This window comes from Oncorhynchus kisutch, linkage group LG16 (genome assembly GCF_002021735.2).
Source record: "Oncorhynchus kisutch isolate 150728-3 linkage group LG16, Okis_V2, whole genome shotgun sequence".
NCBI classification, from domain to species: Eukaryota; Metazoa; Chordata; class Actinopteri; order Salmoniformes; family Salmonidae; genus Oncorhynchus; species Oncorhynchus kisutch.
This window is the reverse complement of record NC_034189.2, coordinates 48,683,287-48,707,521: the sequence shown is the minus strand read 5'-3', so window position 1 is coordinate 48,707,521 and position 24,235 is coordinate 48,683,287. Positions and strand designations below refer to the sequence as shown.

At 40.6% G+C, this 24,235-nt stretch overlaps 1 protein-coding gene across 2 annotated transcripts; it reads right to left on the bottom strand.

Annotated features, from left to right (window-relative positions):
* Positions 1-1,287: 1,287 nt before the first annotated feature.
* Positions 1,288-22,999, bottom strand: LOC109880658 (carcinoembryonic antigen-related cell adhesion molecule 1). Of its 2 annotated transcripts, XR_004203467.1 has the most exons (11): positions 22,802-22,999; positions 16,430-16,717; positions 16,020-16,286; positions 12,688-12,957; positions 12,458-12,541; positions 12,124-12,150; positions 11,953-12,021; positions 9,503-9,577; positions 5,290-5,335; positions 4,938-4,981; positions 1,288-1,888 (listed from the first exon to the last, which is right to left on the bottom strand). XR_004203467.1 is itself a non-coding variant. In XM_031792751.1 (10 exons), the coding sequence occupies exons 1-9, from the start codon at positions 22,866-22,868 to the stop codon at positions 5,313-5,315; spliced, it is 1,170 nt and encodes a 389-aa protein (XP_031648611.1). In that variant the 5' UTR covers positions 22,869-22,999; the 3' UTR covers positions 1,934-4,981; positions 5,290-5,312. The 2 variants fall into 2 exon arrangements, 1 of the variants encoding a protein (XP_031648611.1); XM_031792751.1 differs by lacking the exon at positions 1,288-1,888 and having other exon boundaries at positions 1,934-4,981.
* Between the last annotated feature and the right edge of the window lie 1,236 nt (positions 23,000-24,235).

The following is a 24,235-nucleotide window of genomic DNA, read 5'->3' as shown; positions in this document are numbered from 1 at the left end:
TTGGTCTAATGTAAATTTTGTTGGAAGTTGGTTTTATACTTTTAGTAGAATACGCCGATGTAAAGATCTTTGCTCACGGGGGCGTGACCACTGACCGATCATAAGTTACTATGAAAAACAATTCACATTTAGAAGACTAACATAACATTACATCTTTCCAAAAGTATTCCTATACTCAATCATTTATTTTATACAACATGCAGATGCAAACCCCATAATTGAAGTGTATACAAACAAAGAAACAGTGGTGTGTGTCTCCTGTCCTTCAGGAGGTCACCAAATGAAACAAACTGGACATGACTGTTCCTTAAGTGTCCACGGACCACTCCACCGATGGTGGCGGGTAGCCTAGTGGTTAGAGCGTTGGGCCAGTAAATTAAAGGTTGCTGGATTGAATCCCTGAGCTGACAAGGTAAAAATCTGACATTCTTGTGGGAGATTATTCAATGTAACTAGGTGCAATTGCTATGCTGAGAAAACATCAAGCCAATAATTACATTGGCCGGATGCAGAAATGAGGTCATCTAGTGCATGACTCCAATATTAGCAGGCAGTATATAGACTGTCCACTTTGGAGAGCTAAGACAGAGTGGATATATAAGGACTGGAACATATATGAACAGGGCCTGCTACCATTATAACCTATACAGCTGTCAGATGTGGGCGTTAACAAGAACTGAGATGGAAAGATGATGGAGAAAGGTCAAGAGGAGTTCATTTCATATAGAGGGAGGGGATTCTATATGAGAACTATAAGGCCAATAGGAGTTATGTACATAGGAGTCATGTACATAGGAGTCATGTACATACAAGGTGCTATGTAAAGACGGGAAAGTCTTTAAAGTCAGAACTCTTGTGATTAGAGAATTTAGTCTTTCCATGGAAGGGCTCAGCTTTAATACGATGTACCAAAGTATATTTTGAATTCACAAGTTCCTGTAAGAGTGTTATATTTCTGAGTCAATATTCCACCACATTCTGCACCTGAACAAGGCCCACTGTTCCCCGGTAGGCCGTCATTGTAAATAAGAATTTGTTCTTAATTGACTTGCATTGTTATAAAAAGGTTATATAAAAACAGTACAATACTGTTCAATTATTTAACCTTTTGATGTCCAAGTGTCTCTCCGTGTTAAAAGGATTCTCGTTTTGGCAGAGTGGGGAAAGGAGTTTCGGTATTTACGACCATCATAAACCCGTGTGTGTGTGAGAGACCTACCCACCCCCAGGGCAGTGATGACAAAATGTATTGTCCTTACTGATTAAATGTCTATGAACGCCAATACAAGTGGTCAAACTAAGTAGGGTAGGGTCACCAGCTGCAATTAAAATGGCAGTACCAGCTCTGACATGAAGACGGATTTTTGAAAATGTTTGTATTTTTTATTTTATTTTTATAAATGTCATCTGTATTAACATAATCAGTATTGATGATCAGGCCCATTTACATTTGAGTCCTTTAGCAGACACTCCTATCCAGAGAAATTAGGGTTAAGTGCCTAGCTCTAGGGCAGAGACTTTTTTTTTTTTTACCTAGTTGGCTCAGGGATTGGAACAAACGACCTCTCGGATACTGGCCTAGTGCTCTTAACAGCTAGGATACCTACCACCCTGGCCTATCATTACCACTCACCTGAGCCAAACACCTGTCTAACTGGCTCACTGACTTCCCCACTAACAACTATCAGCTTGCAGGTGTACTTGTAACTGCTGGTTGACTTGCCAGTGTCACTCTTAAGAGACAATCAGCTGTTTGTCAAAATCCTCCCACGCCCCCTCTCCCACTTTCCAGCTGTGACGGGTTCAGCATCAGTGGTGTCGCCTTCATAGGTCAGAATGCAGAAGGTGTTGGAGTTACAGGAAGTGATTGTGGGTTTAAGGACTGCCTCTGTAAATCCAGGAGAGAAAGAGAGAGACAAAGCAGGAAAAATGCTTGTGAGGCACTGCATAATCTGCTATTTAATATAGGGGCACAGACTGACAACACTGCAAGAACTGGAACAAACATGCGAGCACACATACACATCATGTATACACTATAGTGCTTTCACCAATCAGGTTTGAATATTTTTTTAATCACTGTCAGAGGTCATTATAATAAAATCCCATATAGAACAACTCCTTTCATTGAAAAAATATAAATATCACAATTCAAAGTATTGGCAGTACATGCAGGCTGGAATTCAATTGTTGCAGATAAAATATATTTAACACACTGCACTTTCAAGTGCATTTGTTTTTCACAGCAGCATGTCTCAGGAGTTGACACTTGATTTAGGAATCGTCAGTCCTGTGGTGTGATCCGTTTGGCAAGAAGTACTTCCAGTACATGCAACAAGACTAGTTGAAACTAGACTTCGGTCAGTCCCTTTCCCTAACTCAGTATTCGCAGATCTTAAGGTTTCAGATAGGGATATGCATGTTGATGATGGCTCAAGCCCAGCCCTATACAGACCTTCCTCACCAATCAAGTTTGTAAAAAAATACATTCTTAAGACAAAAGTGCTGAAACAGAATTGGTGTTCAGATGCATTCAGTTATCAACACATCACTACAGCGTGAAATCTGGAGTTTAAACAGAGATACATACAATGATTGTACAGGTAGATGTTTTTGCATGTGCCAGGACTCCATTATAGAACAGTCCAGTCCTAAAATAAAGCAATGTGGTTGGTCTTAATTCATAACATCTTCTGTGACATAATTACCTGAGACATACCAGTAACAAAACTAAAACCTGAGACATACCAGTAACAAAACTAAAACCTGGGATATACCAGGTTAGTGGTCTTGCCAAACAAATGTTCTTACCTATCTGAGGGCAACTAGTGTACACTGCTGTTTCCCCTTACTTCGGTCCGTCACAGATTGATGTAATTTGAGAAAGGTTATTAAAATCCAGGTGACAATGTATATTGTGAAAACAGATATACCAGAGGGTAATTTGAAGGAATTGGATGAAGACAACCACTGTTTGTCAAATTAAAATATTAAAAGGTATTAAAACAAATACACATGCACAGTTGTTAGTAATACAACATCTCAGTACTGCAGAGCTCTCTCTTAGTAATACAATATCTCAGTACTGCAGAGCTCTCGCTTTACAAGGCAGATGAGGACGAGCTCTACCTCTCAGGCCTGGTTCCTCTCAACCAACACTATAATTTTCCTAGTTTGGGGGTTGGCATAAACTACTCTGAGAAAGAAAACAATAACAACCTGTACAAATTCCTTGACATAAATCAAGTGAAGGCTTTAAGAATTATGAAATTATTTAAGACATTTATTTAAAAAAAGGTATCATACAATAATAAAGTGATAGATACTATGGCTTCAAACAACCTGTACATCATTGATGCTGATTTGTAAAGACGAGGCAATAACAGTGAGAAAGGGTAAGCATCCAAAAAGTTATTTACCTCACTCACAAAGTATAAGAATCTCGTTTTTGTCCATCATCAAAATGTTCTGAGATACAAATATTGCCCTCATATTTCTGAAGTACTGTAAGTTCATAAAGCACACTGTTCATCACATTATACAGTGAGCTCCAAAAGTATTGGAAGAGTGACACTTTTGGTTGTTTTGGCTCTGTACTCCAGCATTTTGGATTTGAAATGATTCAATGACTGAGGTTATATGCAACAGTGGGACGCTAGCGTCCCATCTCGACAACTTCCGGTGAAATTGCAGAGCACCAAATTCGAATTACTATAAATATTTAACTTTCATGAAATCACAAGTGCAATACATCAAAATAAAGCTCAACTTGTTAATCCAGCCACCGTGTCAGATTTCAAAAAGACTTTACGGCAAAAGCAAACCATGCAATTATCTGAGGACAGCGCTCAGCACACAAAACGTTAGCAGCCAAGTAGATTAGTCAGGAAAGTCAGAAATAGCAATAAAATGAATCACTTACCTTTGTTTATCTTCATATGGTTGCACTCACAAGACTCCCAGTTACACAATAAATGTTTGTTTTGTTCGATGAAGTCCCTCTTTATATCCAAAAACCTCCATTTTGTTGGCACATTTTGTTCAGTAATCCAATAGCTCAAAAGCGGTCACAACGGGCAGACGAAAATTCCAAATAGTATCCGTAAAGTTCTTAGAAACATGTCAAACGATGTTTATAATCAATCCTCAGGTTGTTTTTAGCCTAAATAATCGATAATATTTCAACCCGGACAATAGCGTCGTCAATATAAATGAAAAACAAGGCGCACTCTCGGTCGTGCGCAGTAACCAGCTCTGGAGACATCTCACTATCCACTGACACAGTGGTCATTCTCCCTAATTTTTCAGAATAAAAGCCTGAAACAATGTCTAAAGCATGTTCACAACTAGTGGAAGCTGTTTTCTATCCAAATCTACCAATTATATGCATATCCTAGCTTCTGGCCTGTGTAGCAGGTAGTTTACTTTGGGTACGCTTTTCATCCAAAATCCCAAATGCTGCCCCCTACCCTAAAAAAGTTAGTGCAGACTGTCAGCTTTAATTTGAGGGTATTCTCATCCATATTGGGTTAAAGCTGACAGTCTGCACTATAACATTTATAGCCATTGTATCATTTCAAATCCAAAATGGAAAGGGGGATAGCTAGTCACTGAATGCCTTCAACTGAAATGCGTCTTCCGCATTTAACCCAACCCCTCTGAATCAGAGGTGCGGGGGCTGCCTTAATCGACATCCAAGTCTGTGGCGCCCGGGGAACAGTGCTGGAGTACAGAGCCAAAACATCAAAAGATGTCATTGTGCCAATACGTTGTAGCTCACTATACTTCATCTGACTGCATGGAAGTTCCTATGTGCAATATTTGCTTGTTGTTTTCCTTCATTTAAAATTTCTCCAACAGTTCAAACATGTTTCTCTCTTCTTGGTCGTTTGTCTCAATGTAACAGATATGGAGTCATGTACTGAGAGCGTTCAAACCTCATGTTTCTGCTCCTCAGTTACCCCACCAGGAAGACCACCAGCTGGAAGGAAGCAACAGAGGAAAGAACTCATGAGACAAAACATTACTAATGACTAGGCCCAGGAGTTTTTCCTGGTCAGGTCACATGGTCTGGAAAAACTCTTGGTCTTATGTTATAAATGCAACAACAGGTGTTCTTCCTTTCCTTTAAGAATACCAGCACCAATCTGACTTGTTCTTTGTTTTGTTCATTGGATCCAAATTAAAATACCACATGTTGATAATCCCAAACATAACAACAATGTGAGCATTTCCTAATGATTTCTTAATAAATGTTGTGGTTGGTGTCTTTCTCAGACTCAGACTTACCATCCTAAAACACTGGATTCTTTCTACTCCATCATCAGGTTGGCTTCTGGCAAGAAAACACACAAACAGAAGAGTTGGACTTAATCATACACACACGCAAGCGCACACATGCAGGTAAGCACGCTACTGCATACACACACACACACATCCCTGCTCTCCCTTCACACCCTCATACCCTACAACAATTAAACGTACAGGGATTTCCTAGTTGGTCTTTTCTGGTCCACAAACTTGCTCTAACAATCCTCAAGGTAAACAACAACATAGATGTCTTACCTCATGTTGTGATTCATGTAATTTTGCCACAAGAAAGCACGGGATGTTGTAGAGAAGCCACATGATGACTGGTAGCCCAAGAGGCGCTCATTAAAACAGCACAAAAAAACGATCTAGTCAGGAGCATGGGAAGTATCGGCACTCAGCGCGAATAAAGGATATTGAAATGGCGTCAGGGCTCACCTCAGAGCAAAACCAATAGGCTACATTGTTCATATGTATAGGACTACCATTAAATAACGCAAAGCTGTACAGTGTATTCGGAAAGAATTCAGACCACTGGATTTTTCTACATTTTGCTACTTACATCCTTATTCTAAAATATATTTAAATCGTTTCCCTCCTTCATCAATCTACACACAAAACTCCTCAATGACAATGCAAAAAAAGTTGAAAAACTGAAGAAAAAAAAATCTAATTTATATAAGTATTCAGACCCTTGACTCAGTACTTTGTTTAAGTACCTTTGGCAGCGATTACAGCCTCCAGTCTTCTTGGGTATGACACTACAAGCTTGGCACACCTGTATTTGGGGAGTTTCTCCTATTCTTCTCTGCAGATCATGTCAAGCTCTGTCAGGTTGGATGGGGGGTGTCGCTGCACAGCTATTTTCAGGTCTCTCCAGAGATGTTTGATCGGGTTCAAGCACAGGCCACTCAAGGACATTCAGAGACTTGTCCTGAAGCCACTCATGCATTGTCTTGGCTGTGTGCCCAAGTCAGGTCCTGAGTGCTCCGGAGCAGGTTTTCATCAAGGATCTCTCTGTACTTTGCTCCGTTTATCTTTCCCTTGATCCTGAGAAGTCTCCCAGTCCCTGCCGCTGGAAAAACATCCCCACTGCATGATGCTGCCACCACCATTCTTTACCGTACGGATGATGGCAGCTTTCCTCCAGACGTGACACTTGGCAGTCAGACCAAAGAGTTCAATCTTGGTTTCATCAGACCAGAGAATCTTGTTTCTCATGGCCTGAGAGTCCTTTAGGTGCCTTTTGGCAAACTCCAAGCAGGCTGTCATGTGCCTTTTACTTAGGAGTGGCTTCAGTCTGGCTACTCTACCATACTTATTGGATAGTATGGTATTCAGTCGCTCCTGGATCTCTCTCTCAATTATGTCATATGTTTTACCCCCTACACCACTTTCAATAAATTTGTAGAACAGTCCTGTATGCCAAATAGGATCAAATGGTTTTTGGAAGTCGATAAAGCAAGCGTATATTTTGGTGGACATGCTTATCTATCAGGGTGTAAATATGATCAGTCGTGCAATGTTTTTGTACAATTCCAATTTGGCTTTTACTCAAGACATTGTGCTTATTAAGGAAGTTTAGAACTCTTGCATTTATAATAATACAGAAAACCTTCCCCAGGTTACTGTTCACACAAATGCCTCTAATTGTTAGGCTCAAATTTGTCTCCGTTATTATAGATTGGAGTTATGAGTTATGTCAGGGAAATAACCTACACTCAGGATCATATTAAACAGTTTTAATATAGCCAATTTAAATTTTGCACTAGCGAGTTTGAGCATCTCATTTAGGGTGCCATCAGGTCCGCATGCTTTTTTAAATTTGAGGGCCTGAAGTTTCTTTTAGAGCTCCTGGTCAGTAATTGGGGAGTCCAATGGATTTTGATTGTCCTTTATAGCTTTTTCTAAGCCATTCAACTTCTCATGAATCTGGCATTGTTCAATTTGAACGGTGTTTGTAGAGTGTTTGTTTTAAAATGGGTTGTCCATATCTCACCATTTTGTATCGCTAATTCCTCATGTTTTGATTTTCTCACTCCAATTTTGCCAGAAGTCGTTTGTGTTTATGGACTCCTCAATTAGTGTCAGCTGCTTGCTGTTGTACTGTGCTTTTTTGGTTCTGAGTGTATGTTTATAGAGTTTTAAAGTCTCACAGTAATGAAGGCGTAATTAACCATTATTTGGGTCTGTGCTTTTGGTGGGATAGTGTTCTAAGTTTCAGTTCTTCTTTTGCCTGAATATATACAGTTGAAGCTGGAAGTTTACATACACCTTAGCCAAATAGATTTAAACTCAAATTTCACAATTCCTGACATTTAATCCTAGTAAAAATTCCCTGTTTTAGGTCAGTTAGGATCACCACTTTATTTTAAGAATATGAAATGTCAGAATAATAGTAGAGAATGATTTCAGCTTTTATTTCTTTCATCACATTCCCAGTGGGTCAGAAGTTTACATATACTCAATTCATATTTGGTAGCATTGCCTTTAAATTGTTTAACTTGGGTCAAGCGTTTCAGGTAGCCTTCCACAAGCTTCCCATAATAAGTTGGGTGAATTTGGGCCCATTCCTCCTGACAGTGCTGGTGTAACGGAGTCAGGTTTGTAGGCCTCCTTGCTCGCACACGCTTTCAGTTCTGCCCACAAATGTTCTATAGGATTGAGGTTAGAGTTTGTGATGGCCACTCCAATACCTTGGACTTTGTTGTCCTTAAGCCATTTTCCACAACTTTGGAAGTATGCTTGGAGTCATTGTCCATTTGGAAGACCCATTTGCGACCAAGCTTTAACTTCCTGACTGATGTCTTGAGATGTTGCTTTATTGTATCCACCAAATTGTCCTCCTCATGATGCCATCTATTTTGTCAAATGCACCAGTCCCTCCTGCAGCAAAGCACCCCCACAACATGATGCTGCCACAGCCTGTGCTTCACGGTTGGGATGGTGTTCTTCGGCTTGCAAGCCTCCCCCTTTTCCCTCCAAACATAACGATGGTCATTATGGCCAAGCAGTTCCATTTTTGTTTCATCAAATCAGAGGGCATTTCTCCAAAAAAGTACGATCTTTGTCCCCATGTGCAGTTGAAAACCGTAGTCTGGCTTTTTAATGGCGGTTTTGGAGCAGTGGCTTCTTCCTTGCTGAGCGGCCTTTCAGGTCATATCGATATAGGACTAGTTTTCATCTCTAGGAGACAGAACACGTCTCCTTCCTGAGCAGTATGACTGCTGCGTGGTCCCATGGTGTCAAGCAAAGAGACACTGAGTTTGAAGGTAGGCCTTGAAATACATCCACAGGTACACATCCAATTGACTCAAATTATGTCAGTTAGCCTATCAGAAGCTTCTAATGCCATGACATTTTCTGGAATTTTCCAAGCTGTTTAAAGGCACAGTCAAGTTAGTGTATGTAAACTTCTGACCCACTGGAATTGTGGTACAGTGAATTATGAGTGAAATAATCTGTCTATAAACAATTGTTGGAAAAATTACATGTGTCATGCACAAAGTAGATGTCCTAACTGACTTGCCAAAACTATAGTTTGTAAACAAGAAATTTGTGGAGTGATTGAAAAACGAGTTAATGACTCCAACCTATGTGTATGTAAACATCTGACTTCAACTGTATATAATGGGAATCACATTTTTATTTGGCGTACCCGAACGGCATTGCGAGTACCCCCAATCCCAGTTTGGGAATACCTGTACTAGATCATGTGTCAAACTCATTCCACAGAGGGCCGAGTGTCTGGATTTTCACTCCTCCCTTGTACTTACTATTACTATTACTAATTAGTGACCTTAATTCATCAAATACCTCCCCTTAACTGGTTGTCTAGGTCTTAATTGAAAGGAAAAAACAAAAACCTGCAGACACTCTAATCATCTTTGCTTCTGAGAACTATTCCAGGGAGGGGTGGAACCACCATTTCTACATCTACTATATAAGACCTCTGCATCACCTACGGGTTGTCGTTGACCAGCTCTATTATTGCAATAACTAATTGATATTAAACTATGATTGTTTGAAGAAATTGAAAGTCTCTTCTCCCTTAATTGATTAGAATTTCTACAACACTACATGAAATGAGTTTGACACTCCTGTTCTAGATTAACCCTCTATACTTCTGTTACAGGAATCAAATCATCCAGGAGAAATATGGTTTGAGGGTACTGTAAAGTCTCATACACACCTTCATTCCCGTGCCCCCTTCCAGCTTTGTCTGCGCCATCTTCCCCCGGTTTGGTGTTGGGCGTTAACGGAACCCCTGCAGAATCACACAGAAGGAAAACAAACTTTAGCCTCTCTCCTACTGTATCACATTCTACAATACGTAACCTTTTGGGCGACCCAACCATATTTACATAATGTCATACAAACCTCTCCACTCCCTTAGTCCCATTTAAGTAACATAATAGTCAATGCCTTATTTTCTATAAAATAATGTATATTTCAAATCAAATTTTATTGGTCACATACACATGGTTAGCAATGTTAATGCGAGTGTAGGGAAATGCCTGTGATTCTAGTTCCGACCGTGCAGTAATATCTAACAAGTAATCTAACAATTTCACAACAACTACCTTATACACACACACACAAGTGTAAAGGAATGAATAGGAATATGTACATATAAATATGGATGAGCGATGGGTGAACGGCATAGGCAAGATGCAGTAGATGGTATAGAGTACAGTATATACATATGAGATGAGTAACGTAGGGTATGTAAACATTATATAAAGTGGCATTGTTTAAAGTGACTAGTGATACATTTATTACATCCAATTTTTAATTATTAAAGTGGCTAGAGATTTGAGTCAGTATGTTGGCAGCAGCCACTCAATGTTAGTGGTGGCTGTTTAACATTCTGATGGCCTTGAGATAGAAGCTGTTTTTCAGTCTCTCGGTCCCAGCTTTGATGCACCTGTACTGCCCTCGCCTTCTGGATGATAGCGGGGTGAACAGGCAGTGGCTCGGGTGGTTGATGTCCTTGATGATCTTTTTGGCATCGGGTGGTGTAGGTGTTGTGGAGGGCAGGTAGTTTGCCCCCGGTGATGCGTTGTGCAGACATCACTACACTCTGGAGAGCCTTACGGTTGTGGGCGGAGCAGTGGCCATACCAGGCGGTGATACAGCCCAACAGGATGCTCTCGATTGTGCATCTGCAAAAGTTTGTGAGTGTTTTTGGTGACAAGACAAATTTCTTCAGCCTCCTGAGGTTGAAGAGGTGCTGTTGTGCCTTCTTCACCACGCTGTCTGTGTGGGTGGACCATTTCAGTTCTGTGATGTGTATGCCGTGGAACTTAAAACTTTCCACCTTATCCACTACTGTCCCATCAATGTGTATAGGGGAAAAAACAAACAAAACACTGCATAGTTTCCTAAGAACGCGAAGCGAGGCGACCGTCTCTGTCGGCGCCATATTCTTGATATGGCCATATCCTTTAGGCTACTACGTGGGAGCTGTGTGGGAGAGCCACGCAGATCAGCTCAATCAGATCGCACAAATGAAAGATGTCAATTCTGCCAATGAAAGAATTGCATGAAATATTCTACATGCATGCTGATGATTGGACAAAACAAATCACCGTCAAAAGCTTGAGGACCACCATTCGCAAAGATGTTTTTTACATAAAATAGTCTAGCGGTCAACTTTAGTCCATTTTAGCAGTGAATGTAACAAATTAAAGGCCTATTATTATTATTTTGAGAAATGCAATGTGAAAAGTAATGTACAAATTGCTTATAATAACAGTTAATGCTCCTTATCTTCTCCCTTACGGTCCTCAACATTGGTTTACAGCAAAATGAGTAGAAGATCCTTGAATTTTGGATGCATTTCCCCTTTCAGTTGCATAAGGTTATGACTAGATTACTGCTGTGCACTCACACTCTCACCCTTCTATTTATTTCTTCAAGTACATGTACTTCACTTTAATATAAATACCTTTTTTTTTACAACTTTTACTTCCCTACATCCTAAAGAAAAGAATGGTCTTTTTACTCTATACATTTTCCATGAAACCCCAAATTACTTGTTACCTTTCGAATGCTCAGGCATGACAACAATATGGTCCAATCCACACAGCTATCAATATAATGCGCCGTCATTCCTACTGCCTCTGATCTGGCGGACTCACTAAACACAAATACTGCATTTGTAAATGATGCCTGAGTATTGGAGTGTGCCTGTCTGTCCGTAAAAAATAAACAAGAAAACTGTGCCGCCCGATTTGCTTTATATAAAGGAAATATGTATAAAATTCTCTTTTACTTTGTACTTTTACTCAAGTATGACAATTTAGTATTTTTTCCACCACTGTACTTAAATGCATTTAAAACAAGATACTTTTAGTCAAGTACTATTTTACTGAGTGACTCACTTTTACTTGAGTCATTTTCTATTATGGTATCATTACTTTTACTGAAGTATGACAATTGAGTATTTTTTCCACCAATACACACACACAAACATCAGTGTGTAAAGGTCCCTAATTATATTAAAACAGGTTTCTGGATATCTGTGATGGGACAAAAACAACATTACTGTCCTGTGCTGGGTCCTGTTTGTTTTACTTTGGGGACCCGGTCAGCAGGTTGAATATAGATCAGAGTCTAGTTAAGGTAAGTAACACTTACCACACATTCTACCATAAATTCCACCAAAATACTTTCTCAAAAAGTCAATCCAGGTGTCTTGGGGATATTCTGAAATGAATAAGAGAGACTCAAAGGTAAGACATTATTAAGACTGTAATTCACATTGTGTAACATTTTGGAGAAGCAGTGAGTATGAAGAGTTGAACCTACCTTTTTTCTTCTTCCACACCAACCAAACTGGGGAGTAAAAATACAAATATTTTATAACTTCTTAAAATACAAGTCTGCCTTAATATTCTAGCAGCTACTTATTATGACTTCACCAACAATTACACGCTTAAGCTGCAATTAGAAGCCATCTTTTCTGAGAGCACCAATAAACAACCTGCACACAGTACCTGCACATCTGAACACAACTGTAAATACAGGTACAACATGTATCCCCTTCAGGGGGTATAGCTGTTGTAGCTGCTGTTATGTCAATCTGTGATTCACAACTATGTACATGTGCAGTGATCTGTTACTATAGATGTGCTGTTCTTACCTGTTATGACAATGGCAACAAGCGCTACAATGACTACAATGACGACAACACCAACAATCCAACCACCACCGACTTCAGAAGGCTCTGAAATGAAAACATATGTTGTATTGATACTTTAACAGGAGTTTCATGTTTTCAACATAGTGCAGCATTCATTATGGTCTACAATACTAGCATTGTTACTAACATATCAACACATAAGATTAACACAATTATAAGTGTCCACTCACCTGGATAAAACACCGATCCAACTGGATCACTGACTTCCCCTTCTCCAGCAGAGTTCTTCAGCTTGCAGATGTACTTGTAACTGTTGGTTGATTTGCCAGTGTCGCTCTTAGAGACAATCAGCCATTTTTCTATGACCTCCCACGCCCCCTCTCCCACTTTCCAGCTGTAGGTGACTGGTTCAGCATCAGTGGTGTCGCTCTCACAGGTTAGAATGCAGGTGGTTTTGTTGGAGTTGCAGGTATAAGTGATTGTGGGTTTAGGGACTGCCTCTAAATCCAGGAGAAAGAAAGACAAAGCAGGGAAAAATGCTTGTGAGGCACTGCATAATCTTCTATTTAAAATAGGCACACACACAGAAACACTTACTGATAACAATGTATACATTTGAAGTTGGAAGTTTACATACACCTCGGCCAAATACAGTCGAGGCCAAAAGTTTTGACAATGATATTATTTTCACATAGTCTGCTGCCTCAGTTTGTATGATGGCAATTTGCATATACTCCAGAATGATATGAAGAGTGATCAGATGAATTTCAATTAATTGCAAAGTTTTTGCCATGCAAATGAACTGAATCCCCCCCAAAACATTTCCACTGCATTTCTGCAGAAGGCTTCAGGGCACCCAAGAAAGTCCAGCAAGCACCAGGACCGTCTCCTAAAGCTGATTCAGCTGAGGGATCGGGGGCACCAACAGTACAGAGCTTGCTCAGATATGGCAGCAGGCAGGTATGAGTGCATCTGCACACACAGTGAGGCGAAGACTTTTGGAGGATGGCCTGATGTCAAGAAGGGCAGCAAAGAAGCCACTTCTCTCCAGAAAAAAACATCAGGGTCAGACTGATGTTCTGCAAAAGGTACAGGGATTGGACTGCTGAGGACTGGGGTAGTCATTTTCTCTGATGAATCCCCTTTCCGATTGTTTGGGGCATCCGGAAAAAAGCTTGTCCGGAGAAGACAAGGTGAGCGCTACCATCAGCCTTTTGTCATGCCAACAGTAAAGCATCATGAGACCATTCATGTGTGGGGTTGCTTCTTAGCCAAGGGAGTGGGCTCAGTCATAAATCTGCCTAAGAACACAGCCATGAATAAAGAATGGGACCAACACATCCTCCGAGAGCAACTTCTCCCAACCCTCCAGGAAAAGTTTGGTGACGAACAATGCCTTTCTTTTTCCAGCATGATGGAGCACAATGCCATAAGGCAAAAGTGATAACTAAGAGCCTCGGGGAACAAAACATATTTTGGGTGTATGGCCAGTAAACTCCCCAGACCTTCATCCCATTGAGAAGTAGTGGTCAATCCTCAAGAGGCAGGTGTACAAACAAAAACCCACATATTCTGACAAACTCCAAGCATTGATTTTGCAAGAATGGGCTGCCATCAGTGTGTCCCAGAAGTTAATTGACAGCATGCCAGGGTGGATTGCAGAGGTCTTGAAAAAGAAGAGTCAACACCGCATATATTGACTCTTTGCATCAACTTCATGTAATTGTCAATAAAAGCCTTTGACACTTGTGAAATGCTTGTAATTATGCTTCAGTATTCAATAGTAACATCTGACAAAAATATCTAGACACTGAAGCAGCAAACTTTGGAAATTAATATTTGTGCCATTCAAAACTTTTGGCAATGACTGTACATTTATACTCAGATTTCCCCAATTCCTGACATTTAATCCTAGTAATAATTCCCTGTCTTAGGATCACCACTTTATTTTAAGAATGTGAAAGTCAGACTAATAGTAGAGACAATTATGTATTTCAGCTTTTATTTCTTTCATCACATTCCCAGTGGGTCAGAAGTTTACAAACACTCAATTAGTATTTGGTAGCATTCCCTTTAAATTGTTTAACTTGGGTCAAACATTTCGGTTAGCCTTCCACAAGCTTCCCACAATAAGTTGAGTGAATATTGGCCTATTCCTCCTGACAGAGCTGGTGGACCGAGTCAGGTTTGTAGACCTCCTTGCTCGCCTTTTCAGGTTTTTCAGTTGTGTCAACAAATGTTCTACAGGATTGAGGTCAGTGCTTTGTGATGGTCACTCCAATACCTTGACTTTGTTGTCCTTAAGCCATTTTGCCACAACTTTGGAAGTTGCTTGGGGTCATTGTCCATTTGGAAGACCCATTTGCGACCAAGCTTTAACTTCCTGACTGATGTCTTGAGATTTTGCTTCAATATATACACATATTTTTCCTACCTCGTAATGCTATCTATTTTGTGAAGTTCACCAGTCCCTCCAACAGCAAAGCACACCCACAGCATGATGCTGCCACCCCCATGCTTCACGGTTGGGAGGGTGTTCTTCGGCTTGCAAGCATCCCCCTTTTTCCTCCAAACATAACGATGGTCATTATGGCCAAACAGTTCCATTTTGGTTTCATCAGACCAGAGGACAGTTCTCCAATAAATACGATCTTAGTCCCCATGTGCAGTTGCAAACCGTAGTCTGGCTTTTTATGGCGGTTTTGGAGCAGTGGCTTCTTCCTTGCCGAGCAGTCTTTCAGGTTATGTCAATATAAGACTCATTTTACTGTGGATACATATACTTTTGTACCCGTTTCCTCCAGCATTTTCACACGGCCCTTTGCTGTTGTCCTGGGATTGTTTTGCACTTTTCACACCAAAGTACGTTCATCTCGAGGTGACAGAACACGTCTCCTTCCTGAGCGTTATGACGGCTGCGTGGTCCCATGGTTTTTATAACTGCGTACTATTGTTTGTACAGATGAACGTGTACCATCAGACATTTGGAAATTGCTCCCAAAGATGAACCAGACATGTGGAGGTCTACAGTTTTTTTTTTCTGAGGTCTTGGCTGATTTCTTTTGATTTTCCCATATTGTCATGCGAAGAGGCACTGAGGTTGAAGGTAGGCCTTGAAATACATCCACAGGTACACCTTCAATTGACTCAAATTATGTCAATTAGTCCATCAGAAGCTTCTAAAGCCATTAAATAATTTTCTGGAATTTTCCAAGGTGTTTAAAAGCACAGTCAACTTAGTGTATGTAAACCTCTGACCCACTGGAATTGTGATACAGTGAATAATAAGTGAAATAATCTGTTTTGTAAACAATTGTTGGAAAAATTACATGAGTCATGCACAAAGTAGATGTCCTAACCTAATTTGTGGAGTGGTTGAAAAACAAGTTCCAACCTAAGTGTATGTAAACTTCTGACTTCAACTGTATTGCTGTTGAACTCCACAGAATAAACCCCAAAAAGTGTTTTCAACATAGAACATTTTGAATGCTGCACTACAACACTAGCAGTGTTACTAACATATCAATATATAAGACTGTAACACGCTTGAGTGTCCACTCACTTGGACCAAACCTTTGTCCAATTGGATCACTGACTTCTTCACTAACAGGGTTTTTCATTTTGCAGATGTACTTGTAACTGTTGGTTGATTTGCCAGTGTCACTCTTATTGACATCAATCTGTTTGTCTAAGACCTCCCACGCGCTCGCTCCCACTTTCCAGCTGTAGGTGACTGGTTCAGCATCAGTGGTGTCGCCCTCACAGGTCAGAGTGCAGGAGGTTTTGTCTGGGTTACAGGAAGAAGTGATCGTGGGTTTGGGGACTGCCTCTGTAAATAGAGGAAAGAAACAGGAATCATTTGGGGAAAAGCTTGAGGCACTGCAATACATAACCTGCTGTTTCTACACACACACACACACACACACACACACACACACACACACACACACACACACACACAGAAACACTTACTGAAAACAGATAATGTATATGTCTGGTCAAGCAGTTTGCTGTTAAACTCCACAGAATAAACTCCACTGTCTGTTTTCTTCAATCCACTGATTCTCAGCTCTCCAGTAGTCTGGTCCAGGGTTGTACGCTCTTTGAAGGAGGCATAGATGTCCAGACCACCAAAATCCTTGTCCCACTCTGCCACCTTGTTCTTCCCATGCTTCCATAGGATGCTTGTGATGGAGTCAGGCACTGTGGACTTGTCTGGTTTCAACACGAGCTCACCTCCCACTTTAAGATAAAGATCATCTAGGAAAGCAGACATTTCATACATGTATCAGAGTATCAATGTATCCAGGGTAACACATTATGGTGAGGGTATAAATATGTAGTCCTAACCCTACTGGCATTGAAAGTGACATTATTATCAACCTTTACTGTTTATATCTAGAATTCTGCTTGCTGGGTGTATCTGGTCTATGTAGTCTGACCACTTTGACTAGTATGTCCCCCCCACCACCACCACCACCACCACCACCGGAGCAGAAATGTATCTAGACTCCACCACAGATTAAAGTCTTTGGGGACACGCTGTCCACTATCACATCACTAGCTAGGTTTCCATCCAATCTGCGGCAGATTTTCATGCAAATATTCTAAAATCTGCAAAAAAACTATATGCAGATTTTCCCTCCAGAGAGATGTTTCAATCAAACTGACTTTTTGCAGACAAAAGGCTGTGTGTGATGAAGTAGTGTACATAAAAATAACTTGATGATGCCGTTCAAATGGGTTTCCATTGAATTTTACACTACTGATGGTTTGTCAAAAACACTGTTGCATTATATTGCAACTGTTCCCAATCTGGTTGACACATGCGCTCTAGCCAACAGCTACAGTGGGGGTAAACTATCTACATTATGACATTATTATCGATAAGCGCGATATTTTTAAATTGTCAAACGGCAGCAAAGCATCGATCATCATGTCACTAGAATAAGACCCTCAATATTTATTGGAAAGGAGCATCAAGCTCATCACCTTGCACTTTCACCACCCTGTGAAGTTCATCATTTATTGAATCTGTAGCCTAATAAACTACATGTTTTCCCGAGTCATAGTGGGAGGAACACACAGCATATCATCGCGTGACTCCAAGTTTACTTCGATATGGTTTTTATGTCAATATTTGCGTATAAAAGCAGTTACACAGACATTTCGCACAAAATTCATTTTACAGACACAAAAAGAGCCCACCTTGTCTAGCGTATTTTGTTTTGTCGACATTTGGAAAGTTTCTGTTTCCATCAGGCCTGTAATCACACTTTACTCGCATTAAAAAGGTTGGATGGAAACCTGGTTAGAGGCTAGGTTACCATCCAATAGGCGACAGATTTGAATGCAAATATTCAAAAATTCACAAAGAAAATGTGCACATTTTCCAACCAGCGGTGTTTTTCCACCCAATGTACTTGTTGCAGATACAAATCAGTGCGTGAGGATTTTGGATTGGAGTTGTTTAATATGAGTCTGGTAGGAGAGTTCACAGTCTAGCCAGACACCTAGTTATTTATAGTTGTCCACATATTCTAGGTCAGAACCGTCCAGGTTGGTGATGCTAATCAGGCGGGCGAAGACCGTGATCGGTTGGAAAGCATGCATTTGGTTTTACTAGCGTTTAAGAGCAGTTGGAGGCCACGGAAGGAGTGTTGTATGGCATTGAAGCTCGTTTGGAGGCTAGTTAGCACAGTGTCCAAGGAAGGGCCAGAAGTATACAAAATGGTGTCGTCTACGTAGAGGTGGATCAGGGAATCACCCACAGCAAGAGCATCATCATTGAGATAGATATATATCTATCTATATACACACACACACACACACACAAGTAAAAACGAATGTAAAGTTAGAAATTGTGCTACTAATGCACCTGATGGCACAAACACATATCGTAAAAGTAATGATGTTTTTGTTTGGTTAGCTTTTGGAAATTGTATAAATAAAAAATTTCCTTCTTCAGAAATTCCAGCTAGGCAGGCTAACGCTAGTTAGCTAATTCATTTGCTAGCTATTATACAGTATATAGTATTAATTATATAGTTAATATAAGTAGACATGCAATCATAATTGACTGTACCGCATTTGAAGTACCCACAAGCTACCGGTGGCTGAAAACATAATCGCAGGACGAAGAAGTGACAAACTACCCTGCAAGTGTAGATTCGTCAGACGTCATGATACGTCATCAGAAGTGTCCACTTAATTTGTGGGGAGTGGGTGCAGTGATCCCAATTTAGCAACTTTTTTTTCAAACAGCACCTAGCAACAAATTAACTATTTTTAAAAATGTATTTGGAACTTTTAGCAACTTTTGAAAGGTGACTCAAACGCTAAAATGCACACATTGTCCCTCTAAATGACACAAAAACAATTCTCTGTCACACACTCAGTCACAACACACGTGCCTGGCTGCAAAAGTGCGTTGTGAGTGACGGCAGCAGCAGGCGCTCAGCTCGTGCACAGGCAGCAGCAGGCCAGCAGCAAATTGCAAATCATTGTTGGCTGACTGCAGCAGCAGTAATACGGCTTCGACGAGCCAAACCCAATGAATATACACTGCTCCAAAAAATAAAGGGAACACTTAAACAACACAATGTAACTCCAAGTCAATCACACTTCTGTGAAATCAAACTGTCCACTTAGGAAGCAACACTGATTGACACAATTTCACATGCTGTTGTGCAAATGGAATAGACAACAGGTGGAAATTATAGGCAATTAGCAAGACACCCCCAATAAAGGAGTGGTTCTGCAAGTGGTGACCACAGACCACTTCTCAGTTCCTATGCTTCCTGGCTGATGTTTTGGTCACTTTTGAATGCTGGCGGTGCTTTCACTCTAGTGGTAGCATGAGACGGAGTCTACAACCCACACAAGTGGCTCAGGTAGTGCAGCTCATCCAGGATGGCACATCAATGCGAGCTGTGGCAAGAAGGTTTGCTGTGTCTGTCAGCGTAGTGTCCAGAGCATGGAGGCACTACCAGGAGACAGGTCAGTACATCAGGAGACGTGGAGGAGGCCGTAGGAGGGCAACAACCCAGCAGCAGGACCGCTACCTCCGCCTTTGTGCAAGGAGGAGCACTGCCAGAGCCCTGCAAAATGACCTCCAGCAGGCCACAAATGTGCATGTGTCTGCTCAAACGGTCAGAAACAGACTCCATGAGGGTGGTATGAGGGACCGACGTCCACAGGTGGGGGTTGAGCTTACAGCCCAACACCTTGCCAGAGAACACCAAGAGTTGCAAATTCGCCACTGGCGCCCTGTGCTCTTCACAGATGAAAGCAGGTTCACACTGAGCACGTGACAGAGTCTGGAGACGCAGTGGAGAACGTTCTGTTGCCTGCAACATCCTCCAGCATGACCAGTTTGGCGGTGGGTCAGTCATGGTGTGGGGTGGCATTTCTTTGGGGGGCCGCACAGCCCTCCATGTGCTCGCCAGAGGTAGCCTGACTGCCATTAGGTACCGAGATGAGATCCTCAGACCCCTTGTGAGACCATCTGCTGTTGCGGTTGGCCCTGGGTTCCTCCTAATGCAAGACATTGCTAGACCTCACGTGGCTGGAGTGTGTCAGCAGTTCCTGCAAGAGGAAGGCATTGATACTATGGACTGGCCCGCCCGTTCCCCAGACCTGAATCCAATTGAGCACATCTGGGACATCATGTCCATCCACCAACACATTGCACCACAGACTGTCCAGGAGTTGGCAGATGCTTTAGTCCAGGTCTGGGAGGAGATCCCCCAGGAGACCATCCGCCACCTCATCAGGAGCATACCCAGGTGTTGTAGGGAGGTCATACAGGCACGTGGAGGACACACACACTACTGAGCCTCATTTTGACTTGTTTTAAGGGCATTACATCAAATTTGGATCAGCCTGTAGTGTGGTTTTCCACTTTAAGTTTGAGTGTGACTCCAAATCCAGACCTCCATGGGTTGATAAATTAGATTTCCATTGATAATTTGTGATTTTGTTGTTGTGATTTTGTTGTCAGCACATTCAACTATGTAAAGAAAAAAGTATTTAATAAGAATATTTCATTCATTCAGATCTAGGATGTGTTATTTTAGTGTTCCCTTTATTTTTTTGAGCAGTGTAGTTGGTCACGAATGTTTGATCTTGAACAGAACTTACATCAATCAACATGCCTCAATCAAAAATATACAGCCAGAAGTACAGAAAAGAGTGGGAGTCTGTACCTGAACAAATGTCAAATCATATTTTTTGCCGAGATGGCCAGTCAATTTGAGCAACGTTTGTGTATTCTATGTAATGACGCAGTTTTACGTTACCACGCAATGACATCACAACATCATTTAGCAACAAATCAACCAGCCTCTAGCAATGTGATACAATCCTTTTCCAAAGCGTCTGGTCTATATCTTAACATTAATAAATGTGAAATCATAGCTGTCAAAGATTGTGTGACACCTTCATATTATGGTATTCCAGTAAAAGAAGAACTTACATATTTAGGCATAACCATTACAAAGGATCAGAAGTCTAGAGGCTTTCTAAATTTTAACCCTCTTATTAAAAAACCCAGAAGAAACTAAATCAATGGCTACAGAGGAACTTATCTTTAAAAAGGTAGAGTCCTAATAACCAAGGCTGAAGGTTTCTCTAGACTAACATATGGTGCTCTATCTTTATATCTTGACAGTAAAATAAGCAAGGAGATAGACCAGATGCTTTTCAATTTTCTTTGGAGAAACCGTACCCATTACATTAGGAAAACTGTTGAAATGAACACTTATGAGAATGGTGGATTGAATTTTCTAGATTTTACTACTTTAAATAATACTTTTAAGATCAATTGGATAAAACAATTCCTAAGAAGACCCACTTAAATCTGGAATGTTATTCCTCATCATGTCTTCTCTACTTTTGGTGGCCTTAACTTCATGTTGTTTTGTAATTATAATATTGACAAAGTTCCAGTGAAACTTTCTGCTTTTCATCGGCAGGTTTTCTTGTCATGGTCCTTAATTTATAAACACAATTTTTCTCCACACAGATATTATATATGGAATAATCGGGATATATTGTATAAAAATACCTCTTTGTTTTTAGAATATTGGTTCTGAAATAATATCCTATTGGTGAGCCAACTGGTAAATACAGAGGGTCTTTTACTCAGTTATAAAGAATTCTTATCACTTTACAAGGTCCCTGTAACACCTAAAGATTTTGCAATCGTTTTAGATGCCATTCCCTCAGGTGTTGCTATGTTATTCAGGAACGTGTCAAGACCTGACCCTCAGAGCCTACCTTCTATTGACCCTGTTGACTCATCAGTAGGAAAGATTTGTTTCTCTTTTGGTCCATTCAACAACAGAGCGATACGATCCTTGTTTCAGCAGGATGCTGTATCTATACCTTATGTCATGCCTTATTGGAATGGATTTATTGATAATATCTGTTGTAAAAAAGTTTGGATGTTGCCACACACTTACCTACTTGTTAACAAAATTAAGGAAGTTTCCTTTTGAAATTATTCATAAATATTATCCTGTCAACCACTATATGAAGAAGTTTAAGGAAAACATCAACTCAAATTGCTCCTTTGATAATGACCACCCAGAAACAGTGTTGCATCTTTTTTGGCATTGTATGCATGTAAGAAAACTGTGGCAAGACATCAGTAGGTTTATAATTGAACACATTTATGAAGATTTTACAGTATTGTGGAGAGATGTACTGTTTGGATTCTTTACATACAATAGAAATAAGCTGAAACATTTTTATGTAATTAATTTCATTATTCTTTTGGCCAAATTTCATATACACAAATGTAAATTTACAAACAGAAAACCACATTTTCGTACCCTACAAAAAGAAATTGAACTGTATTTTAAGACGGTTAAATGCTCAAACAAAAAAGCTGTTAGAATTGTAAGTATATGCATGTCCCTTAAGGTCCTTGTGTAATTGTAATGTGATATTGTACCCCCTAGCGCGATTGTCCATTGTTTGTAATCTATGTATGATTGTGTTCCCTCATGTGCTTTTTGTATTGATTTGTTGTTAATGTAAAAAAAAAATGTTAATTTTTTTTTCTTCAAAAAAACAAACCTGCCTCTAGCAATTTAGCCAGAAAAGTTGTTGGCAAGACTGAGAGGGTGTGTCTTAAGTATTCTATCGCTTCCTGAAGCCTGTGTGTGCGTAGTTAAACGAAATAAGGGTGCGTTCCGACCTTATTTCTCATCGAAACCCACCGACTACGTTTAAAATCAATATGAAGAGCGTGTTAATGCTGTTGTCCATCCATAATTTCGCTATACAAGTTTGATTTCAGAGTGCCATGTTTTTTTTTCAGTGTGGCAGTCGGCTCAACTCGGGAGACCACCGTTCGCGCCAGACAAAGCCAGAAACACAATCTGATGAGCGTTAGTTTAGGCATATGCGCTAGTTAGCTAGCCTACTTCTGATCTTAATTTCCCAAGGCTGTGAAAGTGAAACGTGGTTTAGTTCTTCCCTCTGCATGCGTCGTGACCGCTTGGTTGAAAATAAAGTAACCTTTTCTTGTTCTGTGAATTTTATGTAGCGGCTGGCAACCAACTTTAAAGTGCATTACCGCCACCAACTGGACTGGAGTGTGGACCAGAGACAGTGAAGGTCTAAATCCTACACAATAATCTCGTCTCCCTAAGGAAACGAAATACATAATGAAATACTACATCCCCTGAAGATTTCCCCAAAAGTTACCTTAATCCTGTCTTATCAACCGCATTACTCCTCAAATCTAATAACAATCGCCCCCTTTCTCGCACATCTTTCTGGCACTGAAATGGAACATCTTCCACTGTCTCCATGTCCTTCTGACATTGATTACACCTCCCAGTCGGATGTTTCCCCACCACTTTCAATGTACTATTTAGCCTTGTATATCTTGTGTCTCAGCCTTGTGACTAAACTTTCCTCCCTTCTCTCTCAGCCTCTCACCCTGAGGACCTCCCTAACCCCACCTTTTCCTGGATCTTATACAGGTGTCTTCCCTTTCTCTCCCTGTTCCTCATCTCTTGACACTTATTTTTAATCACTGTTCTTATTAATCCCCTGGCTTCTGCTTTACTGATTGACAGTATCATCTCAACATTAGAATGTTTAAGAGCCTGCTTGGCAATAATATACACTTCCTCATTCCCCTCTACTCCCACATGAGCTGGTACCCCCATCTATTTCACCCTATACAAACACTGTAAAACCTCATACAATACATCCTGTCTGCTCTGAGATACACATGAATTTAAGCGCATCAGTGCTGCACAGGAGTCAGAGCAGATGACTATCCTGTCTGGCCTCACCTCCTCCACCCACTGCAGCCAATATTAGTATTTTTTTTTATTGAACATTTATTTAGTATGGCCAACAACTCCATTGTGTAAACAGATAAATGATCCATTGCTCTTTTTGCCACTGCCACCTTCAACTCAGGAACACTAAAAGCTGCACCTGTCCTCCGTGTTTTAGGGTACTTAGATTCATCTGTGAATATATTCAAGAAAGCATAGTATTGTGTTCTTAATAAAATTACGTTCCATTTGACTTGTAAATAATGTTTATATTATATTGCCAATATACCATGGCTAAGGGCTGTATCCAGGCACTTCGTAGTATCCAACAAGCTTTCTCAACCCGTAACCTTGTTCTGAACACCTCCAAACAAGGTTATGTTGTTTGGTAAGAAGAATTCCCCTCTTCCCACAGGTGTTATTACTACCACTGAGGGTTACCTCATACAAGGACTTGGGAGTATGGCTAGACGGT

Coding starts and splice junctions, on each gene's coding strand:
- LOC109880658 (XM_031792751.1), bottom strand. CDS start 22,868: ATGCCTAAACTAACGCTCATCAGATTGTGTTTCTGGCTTTGTCTGGCG. Junction 16,287..16,429: donor ATATACATTATCTGTTTTCA/GTAAGTGTTTCT, acceptor CTCTATTTACAG/AGGCAGTCCCCAAACCCACG. Junction 12,151..12,457: donor TGTTGCCATTGTCATAACAG/GTAAGAACAGCA, acceptor TTTACTCCCCAG/TTTGGTTGGTGTGGAAGAAG.